General features: G+C 39.4%; 2 protein-coding genes across 2 annotated transcripts; both read right to left on the bottom strand.

Annotated features, from left to right (window-relative positions):
* Positions 1-1718: 1718 nt before the first annotated feature.
* LOC134085199 (CMRF35-like molecule 1) lies at positions 1719-5018 on the bottom strand. The gene is made up of 5 exons (XM_062539932.1): positions 4859-5018; positions 4527-4649; positions 4298-4417; positions 2843-2895; positions 1719-2642 (listed from the first exon to the last, which is right to left on the bottom strand). The coding sequence occupies exons 1-5, from the start codon at positions 5001-5003 to the stop codon at positions 2340-2342; spliced, it is 744 nt and encodes a 247-aa protein (XP_062395916.1). The 5' UTR covers positions 5004-5018; the 3' UTR covers positions 1719-2339.
* Positions 5019-5028: 10 nt separating this feature from the next.
* On the bottom strand, positions 5029-6485 carry LOC134077333 (polymeric immunoglobulin receptor-like). The gene is made up of 4 exons (XM_062532880.1): positions 6173-6485; positions 5593-5916; positions 5086-5185; positions 5029-5035 (listed from the first exon to the last, which is right to left on the bottom strand). The coding sequence occupies exons 1-4, from the start codon at positions 6483-6485 to the stop codon at positions 5029-5031; spliced, it is 744 nt and encodes a 247-aa protein (XP_062388864.1).
* Between the last annotated feature and the right edge of the window lie 11436 nt (positions 6486-17921).

Genomic DNA, 17921 nt, shown 5'->3' with positions numbered 1-17921 from the left:
ATTCTGTTGATAACTACTGTGATATTTACACTTGATGGCAACAGCTCCACCAGTGTAGGCTGTCACTCTCATCATGAACACACCCCCTGTCAATCAACCAAAATAACATGAACTACACTTCAATCTGCATACATTATCTACACTCAATCTACATTATCACACATCATTATCCTCATATGCATTATCAGTATTCTGTCAAAATGGAACAAGATCCTTGACGTTACGTGAAAAAAACGAAATTTTGACGAACTGAATTTTCATGTGACGTAACATGCATTCACATAAATCATATATCTCATGCTAAAGGCTGTGTGCAGTGCCACAGCAAGTGTGAATCACCCATGCCTTCATGCGTGATAACCAGTTCTGTCAGAGCAGAAAGACTGTGAGAAATTAAACAGCAGTGGTCTATCTTAATATCGCTCTGTAGTGAAGACACTTACCTGAACTCAGGTGGAGGAGGAGGAGGAAGGTTAGCACCTTCATCCTGCAAGATAAACAGGAGGCTTTTCTTGTGTCCTTCTGCGTAGATCAGTGAGACAACATTAGAAGTCAATCTATCAACACAGCTAAAGAGACTGTCAGTTGGGTGGTGGATGAATGTGTCGTTTTGTCACGTTTGGTCTTAAGTGGTTTGGCTACTTCCTCTGTGTGTGTGACCCTTGGCAAATATACTGCTTACACTGATCAACTACAAGGCGAAAAGAGAGGATGCGCACGTGCATGCATGCGTGTGTGTGTGTGTGTGTATGCTTTGTTTGAGAGAGAAAGAGAGAGAGAGAAACACCACTATATACTGTTGTTTTCTCACACAGTTTAATGCTTTTGTGTGTAGCAGTAAAATATTTGATCTATTATTGTCTTAAGTTTATTATTATTGTCTTTATTTTGACGTGTTGAATTCCATTATATGCACATTATTACTGATATTCATATAAATTACTATATTATTTTTTTATCATCATCGCATGCTTAGTGCTGTGTGATGTTGCTAAGCAACCAATGTTTACTGCATTTCTGCGGAGAGAGACCGCTGTGCTTGTGCATATTCTAAACTGCCCCATTGCATAGATTTGTATGTTCCCTTTGTAAAACGTTGAAAATGAGAAAATAGTCAGTTATCTATAGCTACACATTCATGTCAAAATAGTGATACAGTAGATAGATTGATAGATCTGATCTACACTGGTTGAAATGCTGGAATTGTAAAGTGTGAGAGACACCTAGTGGCCATTATGATGTTACTGTTGCTCCATGCGTTTGTACACATCCTTGGTAAGTTCCACACATGCTGAAACGATTTGTTTTTATTTGTTGATATACTGTACAAGATGGAAGCAGGCCTACAATCATGTTCTTGAATAAAGAAATAAAGATATCAGGGGGAAAAGTCTGCCCAAGCTTAATAGACGCCTTGCCGGTACAGCAGTTCATTTCCCAAGACATGATCAGGTGCACAATCAAGGCCTGAGAAGATAGTGTATGTTGATCATCATCTGTTATTCAACACCAGAGGGCATAATAGCAACATTGAATATTTAATTTAATTTCATTTCATATTTATTATACAGGAAAGTATTAAAAGTAACAGAGTTACAGTTTAAGACGGGCCTGACTCAGTGAAAAGCTGATTTACAGCAGGTTCCTGTTCTGTATTGTCCGTACTCTGTGGTCATGGTGTTATGAAAATGTGCAAGATTTGTTTTTCATATGATGTCAATTTCAACAGTAAAAAAGAGATCATATGATTCATATTTGTATCTATATATTTATATAATACAGAACACAATCCTGTTCGCACTCCAGATTGTAGCCAGATGACATAATTTATTGCCACAGAGGAAAAGAAAGGACAGGTTCATACAGTAAGTTCATCAGGAAGGTTTAGCAGTTCTCTCCAAGGAGATGTAATAGAAATGGACAATTCAATGGCATTTAATGACACAATGAACTAATGCCTAATAAATGTTTTATGGGGTGAGGACAATTCAACTGAGGTGTCATGCATTTTGACATTAGTCACTGATGATGTAAAAACAACATTAGCATTTGAACACAGCCAATTGTATGGGTGTCCGAAAGCACTTTTAGATGTAGCTAAAATATATAAAGATTGAGCTATTATGACGAATTTAATTGATTAGAGAAATGAGAAAACTGTAATACGCTGTTCATTTGTATTACCTACAAACATAAACATGAGACAGTTGCAGTGCACATTCCTTCCAACACACAATTTGAAAATAAGTGAAATCAATTGAACATGACCATAAATTGTTTAGGTATAGTATGTATTCTGCTGCTTGTTGAATTTATGGCTGCAGCTTTCCCTTAGTGGTTTAGTCAGGTTTGGCAGGTTTCTTGACAGTGGTATAGTCACACAGACCATCATCAACGTCTCTGATAACAGCACAGGATGCATCTGAAACGTCTGGGCAACGTTGGAAACTGACTGTAGCGTAGGGCAAAGAGTCAGCAGGTGGCGATGACTTCTGGACACCGGTGAAGCATGGGTCATCAGAGGGGGTTGTGGGTAATTGAGCCATGGTATAAAGATCGTTGTCTACAGACTGGGGATTGTCAGGGTAAACAGGGTGACTGGTGGGATTAATCTCCTCATAGTCCACTTCTGGGCTGAGGAACTGCAGAGGAGACAGACAGACAGACAGATAGTAAGGACACATAATATACTGTAGTAGATGTCAATAACATACAGTGTTATCGGTCGCTATGATTCATTATGAGCAAGAGTATAGATATGTATATATTTGAATAATGCTACAGTATATGGATTCTCTATTTAAGTAAAGTGTTACAAAACACAAACCTCTAGCCCACATACCTGCATGCCTGCTGCAGTCTCTCCCACAGCTGGGGTTCCTGCTGACTGAGACGCTGTAGATGGAAAAGGGAGGAATAAGGAAAAGCAACGAGAAAACATTTTAAAGCACTGATCAGGCCTCTCATCATGGACCATAGATACTCCACATACCATGATATATTAACAGACTACACACACACACACACACACACACACACACACACACACACACACACACACACACACACAGGTTAATCAGGCATCTCATCATGTACCATAGACACTCCACATACCATGGGCTAGTACATTTATTAACAGCTACACACAGGCTAATCAGGCCTCTCATCCGGTACCATAGATACTCCACATTTCATGGTACAGTACATGAACAGGCTACTCAGGCCTCTCATCATGTACCATAGATACTCCACATTTCATGGTACAGTACATGGACAGGCTACACAGGCTACTCAGGCCTCTCATTATGTACCATTGATACTCCACATTTCATGGTAAGCCTCACAAAGTGTTATTCTGTACTCTTAGTCACGACACCACTGGGCCAGTGAATGGCCTTTATCTGCAGTAATGAGTTCTGACAGTAGAGGACATCATTGAGGGGAAAACAATGGCATAGAATACAACTTCCTCATCAATATGCAATATGAACTATGCCTGTAGGGTGCATCATTGAGCAAGTTTGCTAACCAAGGATAGCCTACAGTAGAGGAAGTATGGGCACATTTGCGCGCGTTGGAGATGTGCATCATTGACACGGTCACAACTGTTGGGAGGCACATAGCACCCTCCGCATGCCGAGTTGATGCATGCAATATGCTGAAATGCTAATTATATTGTGAACTGTTGTGGATTTTCACAGAAAAGGGAAGTACTAATAATACTTCTCTTCATCACACAGTACACAGTAGACTTTCTGTCTCTCTTACCCTCTGGGTCTGTGGCGTGTGTGTGTGTGTGTGTGTGTGTGTGTGTGTGTGTGTGTGTGTGTGTGTGTGTGTGTGTGTGTGTGTGTGTGTGTGTGTGTGTGTGTGTGTGTGTGTGTGTGTGTGTGTGTGTGCGTGCGTGCGTGCGTGCGTGCGTGCGTGCTTTGTTTGTTTGGAATAATAAGCTGTTTTCTATTCAACCCTAACACAGAAAAAGTTGGGATGTTGCGTAAAATATGAATAAAGCAGAATGTAATAATCTGAAAACTCTTAAACTCATATTTAGTAGCGCTGTGGTAAACATTCCCCATCCCAAATGTTTTTGAAACATGTTGCCATCGTTGCTGCCATATTTTCCATTAAAAAGTCCAAATTTTCATTTTCCCCTTCAATATGTTGTCTATATCCTTTTTGCTGCTCTATGGGTTTTTGAGAGTAATATTATCACTTTCTTTCTTTTTTCTGAATTGTAGACAATGTCTCAGCTTTTTCTGATACATGTGTGTGTGGTTTGGATAAATCGTCATCCTACCTTGTGTCACCTTTCTCTTGCGTCTCCAGATGATGATGATGACGATGATGACTATGATGATGATGATGATGATGATCAGTACTGTTCCAATTACAGATACTGGGGTGACCAGATCTGAGCCTGAAGACGGGAAAGACAGAAAGGTCAGGACTTCCTGATATGCGTTTGAAAACAGTGGTCGTGCAACATTTCAAAATATACAGTTTATCAAAGGGCAAATAAAGTTTACCAGATGAAGCATTTGTTGGTAATGATTGTGATTTTGTTGCTGCTCTTGATGATGAAGATGCTGTTGCTGCTGATGATGCTGATGCTGCTGATGATGCTGATGATGATGATGATGAAGAGGATGCTGCTGATGATGAAGACAACGATGAAGATAAAGAAGGCAGAATATTTAAAATTGTTGATTGACTGGCCACTGTGGAAACTGATGTATGTTTTCCAGCTGAACCATCAATGTTGTGTGTACAGTCAAGGGATGAAAATAATATCTTAGAAAGTGGTATAAATGTGATGGTCAAAACACTACAAAATGCTAGATGTAACCAAATCACTTACCCACAGACAAGATGACCCTTGCGTAGTTGGCCGGTTTCCATCTTCTGTCAAATCCACACCAATATATCCCAGAATCCTCTGCTCTCAGGCCTTTCATTTCCACCTTGACGTTCTTGGTGACAACATCGTCAAAAGCAGAGAACATTCCATTGACCAACCAGACACTTGACTTATTGACTGTGATTTGATCCACACAGTCGTCCCGACTCTTTCCCTTACAGAAGAACTTCTCTGTGTCCTCATAGCCTTGTGGGTAAGGGCAGCTGATGTGGACTGAGTCACCTTCTAAGAGTCCAGTCATTTGGATGGTGTTAACACAACACCACTCTGTGCAGGTGGACAGAATTGTGTTAATGCCTTTTTGAGAACTAAGCAATGTCATAACCATGCAGACTTAGAGAGATAGAACGCTGAGTTTGTTTTCTTGGAACAACAATGTGATGCTGATTTTAAGTTAGGAATTTTTTTTTTTTTTTTTTTTTTTTTTTTTTTTTTTTTTTAAAGTATATTTTTTTGGCCATTTTATGCCTTTATTGACAGTGACAGTGGAGATAGACAGGAAGTGAATGGGAGAGAGAGCGGGGGTGGGATCCGGAAAGGACCACGGGGCGGGAATCGAACCCGGGTCGCCGGCGTGCGGTGCAGGTGCCCCAGCCAGTTGCGCCACGGCTGGGGCCAAAGTTAGGAATTTTGAAGGAAAAATAAAGTGTGTGAAGTTGTAGAAATAAACTTACTGGTTGAAGTCAGCTGCACATGTGTGATCAAGGCCTCATAATCCCCCATGTCCACTCCACACCAGTAGGACCCAGCATCACTGGTGCTGAAGCTGGAGATGGACACAGTCAGGACTCCTTCTCTGTTGTCATGGAGAGAGAGCTTCTCATCACCAACCCTGGTTTGGTCCTCTGGAGTTGATAGTTTGTACTTACATCCCTGATGCCCAGCCTCCTTACAAAAATATTTAGGCCACTTTTTGAACTCTTGTGGGAACTTGCAGCTGATATGCACTGTGTCTCCCACATAGGCAGACAGATTGAGGGCATTCTCACAGCATTCATCTGATAATCAGACAGATAAAGCACAGGTGATGAATTGAATGATACTGTACATCAATACATACTTTTCATAAACGTCACACAATTTAAATGTTCAGGTAATAAGAGGTGCACACGTATAAGGTGACCCAGAAATTAGTATGATATGATATCGTTTGTTCACTTATTTGGGTAAATGATAGAGCTTCTTTCTGTTAACTAATATAAAGTTGTTAAAGAAAGCTATTATATTTTAGTAATGTTTGATCTTTTAACTCACTTTTCATTATCTTCAAATCTACTTTTGTGTATTTGTCAGGAGATAACATTTCATCCACAGCACAATAATATGTCCCAGTGTCCTCTAAGGTCAAGTCTTTGAATGTCACCATGAAAAATCCTCCAGTGGTGTGGTCATACAGAGAGAACCTCTCAACAGTCACCCACTGATTTTTAACACCAGTCTTAATGAGATCACTGCATGTCAATCCTGTTGTGCCCTTACAGAAATACTTCTTATTCTGTCGATGATCATTGTGATATTTACACTTGATGGCAACAGCTCCACCAGTGTAGCCTGTCACTCTCAACATGAACACGCCACCTGTCAATCAACCAAAATAACATGCTGCTGTGAACTACAATTCAATCCGCATACAGTTGTCACACATAATATCCTCATACATTATCTGTATTCTGTCAAAATGGCACAGAATGTTTCACACAGGCTTCTGTGGAAAGTACTATTTTGGCACACTGAATTTTCATGTAAAGTACAGTAACAAACATTTACAAAAATCTTACATGCCCTGTGTAGTGCCGCATCTGAAACATACTGCATACATTGGTGTAGCACAATCATGTCCTTGTGTCCGACAACCAGTTCAGTCTGAGCAGAGGAACTATGAGAAATTAAACAGCAGTACCTTAACATCGCTCTGTAGTGAAGACACTTACCTGAACTCAGGAGGAGGAGGAGGAGGGTTAGCACCTTCATCCTTAAGATGAACAGGAGGCTTTTACTGTATTGTGTCCTTCTGCCTATATCAGTGAGGCAGCACGAGAAGTCAAATTATCAGCACAGCTAAAGATAGTGTCGGTTGGGTGGATGATTGTGACGTTTGTGTTTTAGCTACTTCCTGTTCGATAACCCAAGATACTGTACGTTCATACTGATGAACCAAAAAAGTGAAGTGAGAGTGTGTGTTTGTGTGTGTGTGTGTGTGTGTGTGTGAGAGAGAGAGAGAGAGAGAGAGAGAGAGAGAGAGAGAGAGAGAGAGAGAGAGAGAGAGAGAGAGAGAGAGAGAGAGAGAGAGAGAGAGAGAGAGAGAGAGAGAGAGAGAGAGAGAGAGAGAGAGAGGGCATGATTAGCTTCACTATATGCTGATGTTTTCTCACACAGTTTAAGGCCTGTGCGCTTTGGATACTTCATGTTCCCCTTCACGTACATATCAGGTCATTGCCCTACAGAGGACATGTAAACTTATGAGAAGATCTATGGGGTGATGTGCAAATATTTCAGAGGATATTTCTGCATAGTATTAGTATCTTCATCCTTAAGATGAACATAAGGCTTTTTTTATCCTTCAGCATAGCCCTATGTCAATATAATAAGGTCAAACTATCAGCACAACTAAAGATAGTATCAGGATGAACACACAGGTTGAACTTGATAATGGCCCATTGAAATGAAAAGGAAATGGGTGACCAGAACACAAATACTATAAACACAGAGACTCATGACAGCAGTTACATTGATGGATAGATAGATAGGCTAGATAGATAGATAGATAGATAGATAGATAGTCTGCACTATTAGCTAAAATGCTGGTATTTAAAAGTGTGAGAGAGACCCCCAGAGGTTACTATACGCTCTGTATACTGTGTATTTTCATCATCTATTTAACCAGCATGTCTTCATGTTGCTTGGACCCTGATGTGTATACCTACAGTGTTACAGAAAGTGAAAACATTTTGTTTATATATATATATATATATATATATATATATATATATATATATATATATATATATATATACATATATATATATATAATATAATATATTATAATTTAAAATAAATATATAATTTTACTATTTAGTAAAACGTGCACTAAACTTGGAGCTACTAAATTTGGAGCACTCACTTTACTAAATCGTTCACTAATTTTACTAAAAGTGTGCTTTCATTTTAATTGTTGTAAACTGAGCGCACTTATGTGCGCACAATATAGTAACATGTGTGCACAATTTACTAAATTGAGAGCACAATTTTGTAAAATTAGCGCACTATTTAGTCAAATGAGTTCACAATAGAGTAAAATCAGACCACAATTTAGTTAATTGAGTGCTCAATTGACTAAAATGTGCACACATTCTCTCGATACGCAAAAACAGAAACTTGCGATGGCCCCTCCAGGGCTTTGTATGATGTTGCTCCTCACAACACCTCTGACAAATTGCTTAAATGCTGAATTTCATCCTCTAACAGGATGAGCTTGATCCAGTACCTCTCCATTTAAAAGGAAAATAAATGGGTGACCACAAAAGAACAGTGGCACAAATAGTGCGAACACAGAGATACATAACAACATGTACGTACACGGCTGCTTTTTTCCTGTCAGTAGGCTATTGAACAGACAAAGAAAGATAGTCCTGAAATCAAACCAGCTCACATCCACTTCATGTCTATTCAAGTCAACTTTATTTATGGTGCATGTCATACACAGAATCATTCAATATGCTTTACATAAACACAAGCAACACAAGCAGGAATAGATAATAAAAGCACAGAAGGGCAATAGTTAAAGAATAGTTTCAAAAACGAAAGAAAAATATGAATGAAAAAAAACCCCATAAAAGTTTTAAAAATAGGCCTTCTAGTATGTAATGTATAAATTGGCAAAAGTTTAAAACAGTTTAAGTAATAATAAAAACACAATACAAATGGGAATAGCTTCATTTAAAGTGTTTAAAAAGTGAAATACAACACATAAAAAATGAATAATTATACTACTCTATAGATAGATACATAGATAGATAGATAGATAGATTCATTCCACCATTCTTTCCTAATACTCCCTTTCAAACTGTTCCTAGCACGCCTCCAGTTTAATGTCACAGCATCTCTTGCTCCTCTTCCTGTGTTGCGTCTCTCTATCCTACAGTTGAGTAGAGTGCAAGTGCTCAAAGTTGTGCTGAATCACTTCCAGGTTTATGCCGTTAAAAGAGAGCGGGTCGTACCAGGCGAACCCTGCTGCTGTTCCGTCTTTTTCACACCCTTTTGGATTTTGGTTTGCTTAATCACTAAACCGCTTCACCATGAATGCTTACATTATTTTCTAAATCCACTCCAACATCCAGTACTGACTTTACTTAACCTACACTGATAAACTTTATTAAATGAATCTTATACACAGTATTTTGCTACACCACATGTAGCCTTCCCTTCTCTGTTAGCCTACCTTGCCCAGAGCCAGGCTTGTAGCAAACAGATACTTTGAAAGTGTACTATAGCAAGATGCTAAAGAATGTCTCCTTTGAGACATTTTCTTTTTTTATGTTTATTAACCCCTGAGCTCACTGTGCCACCACAAATGCATTGAACAAACATATAATTTTGGTTGTTACTGAAAAACTGATTTTCCTTACAGGGTGTTGGGGTTAAGTTTTTGGTACACTGCATCTTGTTGTATTGTGTTGGGGTTAAGTTGTTGGTAAACTGCGTCTTGTTGCATGGTGTTAGGGTTAAGTTGTTGGTAAACTGCATCTTGTTGCATGGTGTTGGGGCTCAGAGATTGGTAGACTGAGTCTGCCTGGTTGTTGGTGCAAGTTTGGTCATTCAAACTTGCTGGATCATTCTCATAATCTGATGTTGCCTAAAGTCAAACAACCAACAACAACGTTTGTTTGATATTAGGCAGGTGTTATTTAAGAAACATAAGTGCCTCAACAAACAAATAAATCACATTGATGCAGCTCAATGAGCTTCATAATCTGATGCTTAAAAACGAACTACTGTAAAATAACAAATTAAAAAAATCACATTAAGCCATGTCAATAATAAATTGCAACCCCAGAACATAACAGACTTCGTTTGCGGACATGACCATCAAGCTGCATTCACATTTACCATGACAACAGTTTAGATTAATCAAAACACTCTCTGAAATAATATTAGTAGCCTATCATTAAGGAAGTAAGCCCACATTTTCCCTACTGGCTGGGATCGAACCAGCAACCCTATGTTTACAAGCCCGAAACCTTAAAGGCCACGACTGCCCCCAGACATTGTCTGCCTAAAATGTACAGTATGGACACCATACCTGTGCAGTAGTTCTAACAGTTCCCAAAGCAGTAGCAGGTGTACGATCAGGGCCTGTGGAGAAAGTCAGCACTTGTCAACATCTGCCACGTAATGGTTGAAAATAAGGCGGCACAATGACACACTTCTACACAGTGAACTCAAACAAGCAAATTAATGTAACAAGTCAGACTACAAAAAACAGACCTGCACACTGATTTTTGTGTCTGACATGGTTGAGTTGAAGTGACACAACATGAATTGTTACTTTTGTCCCGTATAACCTTCCACTCAGATTTATTTGGTTCTATTTGGCCCTTTTTAAGAAAAGGGACACAACATGACCGTTTATCTTTGGCCTGCGCCCACCGGACACGCCGTTCAGCGGTGTGGGCTCGACGCGCAGGATTTTAAAACAATTTTCTACTCCTGTGCGGCTGTCGTGCAACAGACGTTTCTAGTGGGCTTTGCTCCGTGAAAAACAATTCTAATTTCTTAGAATTCTAATTTTTGAAAGTTCTAGAAGTTCATTTTTTTTTTTCTTGTCGCAGCGTGCCACGTACGTGTCTGGGCGCCGGCCTTTAGAATGTCCCTGTACATGTTTGACCTCATCTGGGGTTACAGTCTGCACCTGCAATTGGACGTCCAAAATATGTCTCTTTGTGCACTGGGTAAAGACATCCTCAGCTGTCAGAGTCAGGTGTCAGACGTCATGGGATGAAAAGGTATCAGGTCTTAGGAAAACCTCTATCAGTCATGTCCCAAACATCAGAGGAAAAGAGGATACAGGGGTCCGGAAAATCTCTGTCTCAAATGTCATCAGGCAAGACGGCCTCAGACAAACACCTGTCACACAGAGCATCATTGAGGATAATAACTATCCAACTAAATAGCTGATGTGCTAATTAATATATGCAGTGAGCTGTGGATTGTATAGAGTTTCAATCCTGCTTGTGCATCATCTAAGGCTGGGATTATACTTGCCGTTAGACCAAACGTAAGCGTATGCGACCGTGTGCGACCTGCTGTGTCCTGTGTACAGACTCGCTGCAGCAATTACGCACCTTACTGGAGGTCTTCACCAGGGGGAGACTAGTAGCCTAATATCAGATGTGGATGTGTCCATGTGCCATTGTTTACTCTCATGATTGCCCCCAGCTTTGATGTCGATAATGCATCTTGCAGTCACTTTCTTTTGGCAATGATCGCCCCCTACTTTCTTGTCAGTATTGCATCTCGCGGACGCGTCGTGTTCGCTTGCGACGACGTGCACGACCGACGCACCAAATGACCGCAAAATACGCGAGGCAGCCATGATGCGTACACGAACGCGTTGTCTACAGCAAGTCTAAACGTGCCTTAACATGGCAATATCATGCTAAGCCTTAAAGGGATATTCCGCCATTTGTGGAAATACGCTCATTTTCCACCTTCCCTCGAGCAAAACAATCGATATTTACCTTGTTCCCGTTCATCCAGCCATTCTGTGAGTCTGGCGATACAACTTTTAGCTTCAGCCTAGCATAGATCATTGAATCGGATTAGACCATTAGCTTCTCGCCTGCTAGCTTCATGTTTAAAAGTGACTAATATTTCTGGTAATTTTCCCATTTAAAACGTGTGTCCTCTCAAGTTAGAAAGTGCAATAAAACCAACTGAAAATGAACCCTGCCGTTTTTCTAGGCTAATTTGACATGGAACTACATTCTCATCTGGCGTAATAATCAAGGCAACTTGCAGCTACTGGCACTACTACTGCTTGATGTCTATGGGGACTATTTTCAGATGCTGCGTACGATATCACTGCACCTATGGTACGTTTGCAAGTTGCCTTGATTATTACGCCAGATGAGAGTGTAGTTCCATGTCAAATCAGCCTAGAAAAACGCCAGGTTTCATTTTCAGTTGGTCTTATTGCACTTTCTAACTTGAGAGGAGACACGTTTTAAATGGGAAAATTATCAGAAATCGTAGTCACTTTTAAACATGAAGCTAGCAGGCGAGAAGCTAATGGTCTAATCCGATTCAGTGATCTATGCTAGGCTGAAGCTAAAAGTTGTATCGCCAGACTCACAGAATGGCTGGATGAACGGGAACAAGGTAAATATCGATTGTTTTGCTCGAGGGGAGGTGGAAAATGAGCGTATTTCCAAAAATGGCGGAATATCCCTTTAACATATATCATGGTGGGATCAATGCCAGAGAATATAACTTCCTCTTCAGTGCCATGTCCTTAATATGCAAATGTGAGTCATGCTTACAGGGTGCATCATTGAGCATGTTTGCTAACCAGCGATAGCCTAGAGGAAGTGTTATGCTACTCCCTGCACATTTGCACACGTTGAAGACGTGCGTCACTGACACAGTCACAACTGTCGGGGGGCACATAGCACCCTCAGCATGCAGCGATTATTCTTGTCACGTGCTGCATTTTCAGAACACAGACACAGGACTAAACCAGGCCTATAAGGTTAAAGTTGTGTAGACACTGGACTATATCGGGCCTATAAGTGAAGTGAACAGTTGAAACGTGGAAGGTGCTGATATGCAAATTATACTGTGAACTGTGGTGGACTTACACAGACAGAAGAAGTACTAATAATGCTTTTCTTCACAACAATTTACAATAGACGTTCTGTCTCTCACTCTGGGTCAATGGTGTGTGTTTTTCATACCCCCTCTCTCTCTATCTGTGTGTTTCTGTTCTGTGTTCTGACCATAAATAGCTATCCTACCGTGTGTCATCTTTCTCTTGCTTCTCCAGATGATGATGATGACGATGATGATGATGATCAGTACTGTTCCACTCACAGATAATGGAGTGACCAGATCCAAGCCTGGGGAAGGGGCAGAGAGACAGATAGGACATTACCTTCCTGATTTAAAAATAGTGTTAGTGCAACATTTAAAAATATATCAAAATTAAAATGAATGTTACTCGATAAAGGAAATTTTGCTGCTGCTGCTGTTAATGATGCTGGTGATGATGAAGATGCTGCTGCTGATGGATATGATGATGTCATTGATGATGATGAAGGTGTTTCTGCTGCTGCTGAAGATGTTGACATATTTAAAATGATTTTGTTTATTGTATTGACTGGCCTCTGTGGAAATGAATATAGGTTTTCCTGAAAATTAACAAAAACCTGTTGTGTACAGTTTATAAAAAAGAAAATACCAAACTTAATATAAAGATAATCTTTAAACATTGCATTTCATTATCTTAGTACTTGTACTCTGCACAATGACAATGAAGGAACACAAATCACTTACCCACAGACAAGATGACCCTTGTGTAGTTGGCCGGTTTCCATCCTCTGTCAAACCCGCACCAATATGTCCCAGAATCCTCTGCTCTCAGGACTTTCATCTCCACCTTGATATTTCTGATGATAACATCGTCAAAAGCAGAGAACGTTCCATTGACCAACCAGAAACCAACCTGCTTGACTGTGATTTGATCCACACAGTTTTGTCGACTCTCTCCCTTACAGAAGAACTTTTCTGTGTCTTCATAGCCTCGTGGGTAAGGGCAGCTGATGTTGACTGAGTCTCCTTCTAAGAGTTTAGTCATTGTGATGGTGTTCACACAACACCACTCTGTGCAGTTGGACAGAATTGTGTCAATGCCTTTTTGAGAACTAAACAAGGTCATAACACACAGACTTAGAGAGAAAGAACAGCATTGACTTTGTTTTCTTGGAACAACAATGTGATGAAGTCTTAAGTTAGGAATTGTGAAGGAATAATAAAGTGAGTGAAGTTGTAGAATTAAACATACTGGTTGAAGTCAGCTGTACATGTGTGATCGAGGCCTCATAATCCCTCATGTCCACTCCACACCAGTAGGAGCCAGCATCACTGGTGCTGAAGCTGGAGATGGACACAGTCAGGACTCCTTCTCTGTTGTCATGGAGAGAGAGCTTCTCATCACCAACCCAGGTTTGGTCATCTGGAGTTGATAGTTTGTACTTACATCTCTGACGCCGAGCCTCCTTACAAAAATATTTAGGCCTCTTTTGGAACTCTTGTGGGAACTTGCAGCTGATATTCACTGTTTCTCCCACATAGGCAGACAGTTTGAGGGCCTTCTCACAGCATTCATCTGATGATCAGAAAGATAAAGCTCAGGTGATGAATAGAATGATACTGTACATCAATGCAAACTGTTCATATACTTCACACAATTGACATGTTCAGGTAATATGAGGTGCACACATTATGTAAGTTGACCCAGACATGGGTATGATACGATATCGTTTGTTCACTTTCTTGGGTAACTAATAAAGCTTTATTCAGGTAATTAGTAGAAAGTTGTTAAAGAAAGCTGTTATATTTAGCACATACTTATTTTAGTAATGTTTGAAATCTTTTAACTCACTTTTCATTATCTTCAAATCTACTTCTGTGTATTTGTCAGAAGATAACTTTTTATCCACAGCACATTGATATATCCCAGTGTCCTCTAAGGTCAAGTCTTTGAATGTCACCATGAAAAATCCTCCAGTGGTGTGGTCATACAGAGAGAACCTCTCAACAGTCACCCACTGATTTTTAACACCAGTCTTAATGAGATCACTGCATGTCAATCCTGTTGTGCCCTTACAGAAATACTTCTTATTCTGTCGATGATCATTGTGATATTTACACTTGATGGCAACAGCTCCACCAGTGTAGCCTGTCACTCTCAACATGAACACACCACCTGTCAATCAACCAAAATAACATGCTGCTGTGAACTACAATTCAATCCGCATACAGTTGTCACACATAATATCCTCATATATACATTATCTGTATTCTGTCAAAATGGCACAGAATGCTTCACACAGGCTTCTGTGGAAAGTATTATTTTGGCACACTGAATTTTCATGTAAAGTAACAAACATTTACATAAATCTTACAGGCCCTGTGTAGTGCCGCATCTGAAACATGCTGTATGCATTGGTGTAGCACAATCATGTCCTTGTGTCCGACAACCAGTTCAGTCTGAGCAGAGGAACTATGAGAAATTAAACAGCAGTGGTCTATCTTAACATCGCTCTGTAGCAAAGACACTTACCTGAACTCAGGTGGAGGAGGAGGAGGAGGGTCAACATCTTCATCCTAAGATAAACAGGAGGCTTTTATTGTGTCCTTCTGCCTATATCAGTGAGGCAGCACGAGAAGTCAAATTATCAGCACAGCTAAAGATAGTGTTGGGTGGATGATTGTGACGTTTGTGTTTTAGCTACTTCCTGTTCGATAACCCAAGATACTGTACGTTCAGACTGATGAACCAAAAAAGTGAAGTGAGTGTGTGTGTGTGTGTGTGTGTGAGAGAGAGAGAGAGAGAGAGAGAGAGAGAGAGAGAGAGAGAGAGAGAGAGAGAGAGAGAGAGAGAGAGAGAGAGAGGGCATGATTAGCTTCACTATATGCTGATGTTTTCTCACACAGTTTAAGGCCTGTGTGCTCTGGATACTTCATGTTCCCCTTCACGTACATATCAGGTCATTGGCCTACAAAGAACATGTAAACTTATGAAAAGATCTATGGGGTGGTGTGCAAATATTTCAGAGGATATTTCTGCATAGTATTAGTATCTTCATCCTTAAGATGAATTTTTTTTTTATCCTTCAGCATAGCCCTGTGTCAATATAATAAGGTCAAATTATCGGCACAACTAAAGATAGTATCAGGATGAACACACAGGTTGAACTTGATAATGGCCCATTGAAACGAAAAGGAAATGGGTGACCAGAACACAAATACTATAAACACAGAGACTCATGACAGCATTTACATTGATGGATGGATAGATAGATAGATAGATAGATAGATAGATAGTCTGCACTATTAGCTAAAATGCTGGTATTTAAAAGTGTGAGAGGGACCCCCAGAGGTTACTATACGCTCTGTGTACTGTGTATTTTCATCATCTATTTAACCAGCATGTCTTCATGCTGCTTGGACCCTGATGTGTATACCTACAGTGTTACAGAAAGTGAAAACATTTGGTTTATATATATATATATATATATATATATATATATATATATATATATATATATATATATATATATACATAAAATATATAATATAATATATTATAATTTAAAATAAATATATAATTGTACTATTTAGTAAAACGTGCACTAAACTTGGAGCTACTAAATTTGGAGCACTCACTTTACTAAATCGTTCACTAATTTTACTATAAGTGTGCTTTCATTTTAATGGTTGTAAACTGAGCGCACTTATGTGCGCACAATATAGTAACATGTGTGCACAATTTACTAAATTGAGAGCACAATTTTGTAAAATTAGCGCACTATTTAGTCAAATGAGTTCACAATAGAGTAAAATCAGACCACAATTTAGTTAATTGAGCGCTCAATTGACTAAAATGTGCACACATTCTCTTGATACACAAAAACAGAAACTTGCGATGGCCCCTCCAGGGCTCAGTATGATGTTGCTCCTCACAACACCTCTGACAAATTGCTTAAATGCTGAATTTCATCCTCTAACAGGATGAACTTGACACCTGTCCATTTAAAAGGAAAATAAATGGGTGACCACAAAAGAACAGTGGCACAAATAGTGCGAACACAGAGATACATAACAACATGTACGTACACGGCTGCTTATTTCCTGTCAGTAGGCTATTGAACAGACAAAGAAAGATAGTCCTGAAATCAAACCAGCTCACATCCACTTCATGTCTATTCAAGTCAACTTTATTTATGGTGCATGTCATACACAGAAGTCATTCAATATGCGTTACATAAACACAAGCAACACAAGCAGGAATAGATAATAAAAGCACAGAAGGGCAATAGTTAAAGAATAGTTTCAAAAACGAAAGAAAAATATGAATGAAAAAAAAACCCATAAAAGTTTTAAAAATAGGCCTTCTAGTATGTAATGTATAAATTGGCAAAAGTTTAAAACAGTTTAAGTAATAATAAAAACACAATACAAATGGGAATAGCTTCATTTAAAGTGTTTAAAAAGTGAAATATAACACATAAAAAATGAATAATTATACTACTCTATAGATAGATACATAGATAGATAGATAGATAGATTCATTCCACCATTCTTTCCTAATACTCCCTTTCAAAATGTTCCTAGCACACTTCCAGTTTAAATTGTCACAGCATCTCTTGGCTCCTCTTCCTGTGTTGCGTCTCTCTATCCTACAGTTGAGTAGAGTGCAAGTGCTCAAAGTTGTGCTGAATCACTTGCAGGTTTATACCGTTAAAAGAGAGCGGGTCGTACCAGGCGAACCCTGCTGCTGTTCCGTCTTTTTCACACCCTTTTGGATTTTGGTTTGCTTAATCACTAAACCGCTTCACCTTGAATGCTTACATTATTTTCTAAATCCACTCCAACATCCAGTACTGACTTTACTTAACCTACACTGATAAACTTTATTTAATGAATCTTATACACAGTATTTTGCTACACCACATGTAGCCTTCCCTTCTCTGTTAGCCTACCTTGCCCAGAGCCAGGCTTGTAGCAAACAGATACTTTGAAAGTGTACTATAGCAAGATGCTAAAGAATGTCTCCTTTGAAACATTTTCTTTTTTATGTTTATTTACCCCTGAGCTCACTGTGCCACCACAAATGCATTGAACAAACATATCATTTTGGTTGTTACTGAAAAACTGATTTTCCTTACAGGGTGTTGGGGTTAAGTTTTTGGTACACTGCATCTTGTTGTATTGTGTTGGGGTT

This window comes from Sardina pilchardus, chromosome 1 (assembly GCF_963854185.1).
Source record: "Sardina pilchardus chromosome 1, fSarPil1.1, whole genome shotgun sequence".
Taxonomy (NCBI): Eukaryota; Metazoa; Chordata; class Actinopteri; order Clupeiformes; family Clupeidae; genus Sardina; species Sardina pilchardus.
This window is presented reverse-complemented; position numbering and strand designations above follow the sequence as displayed.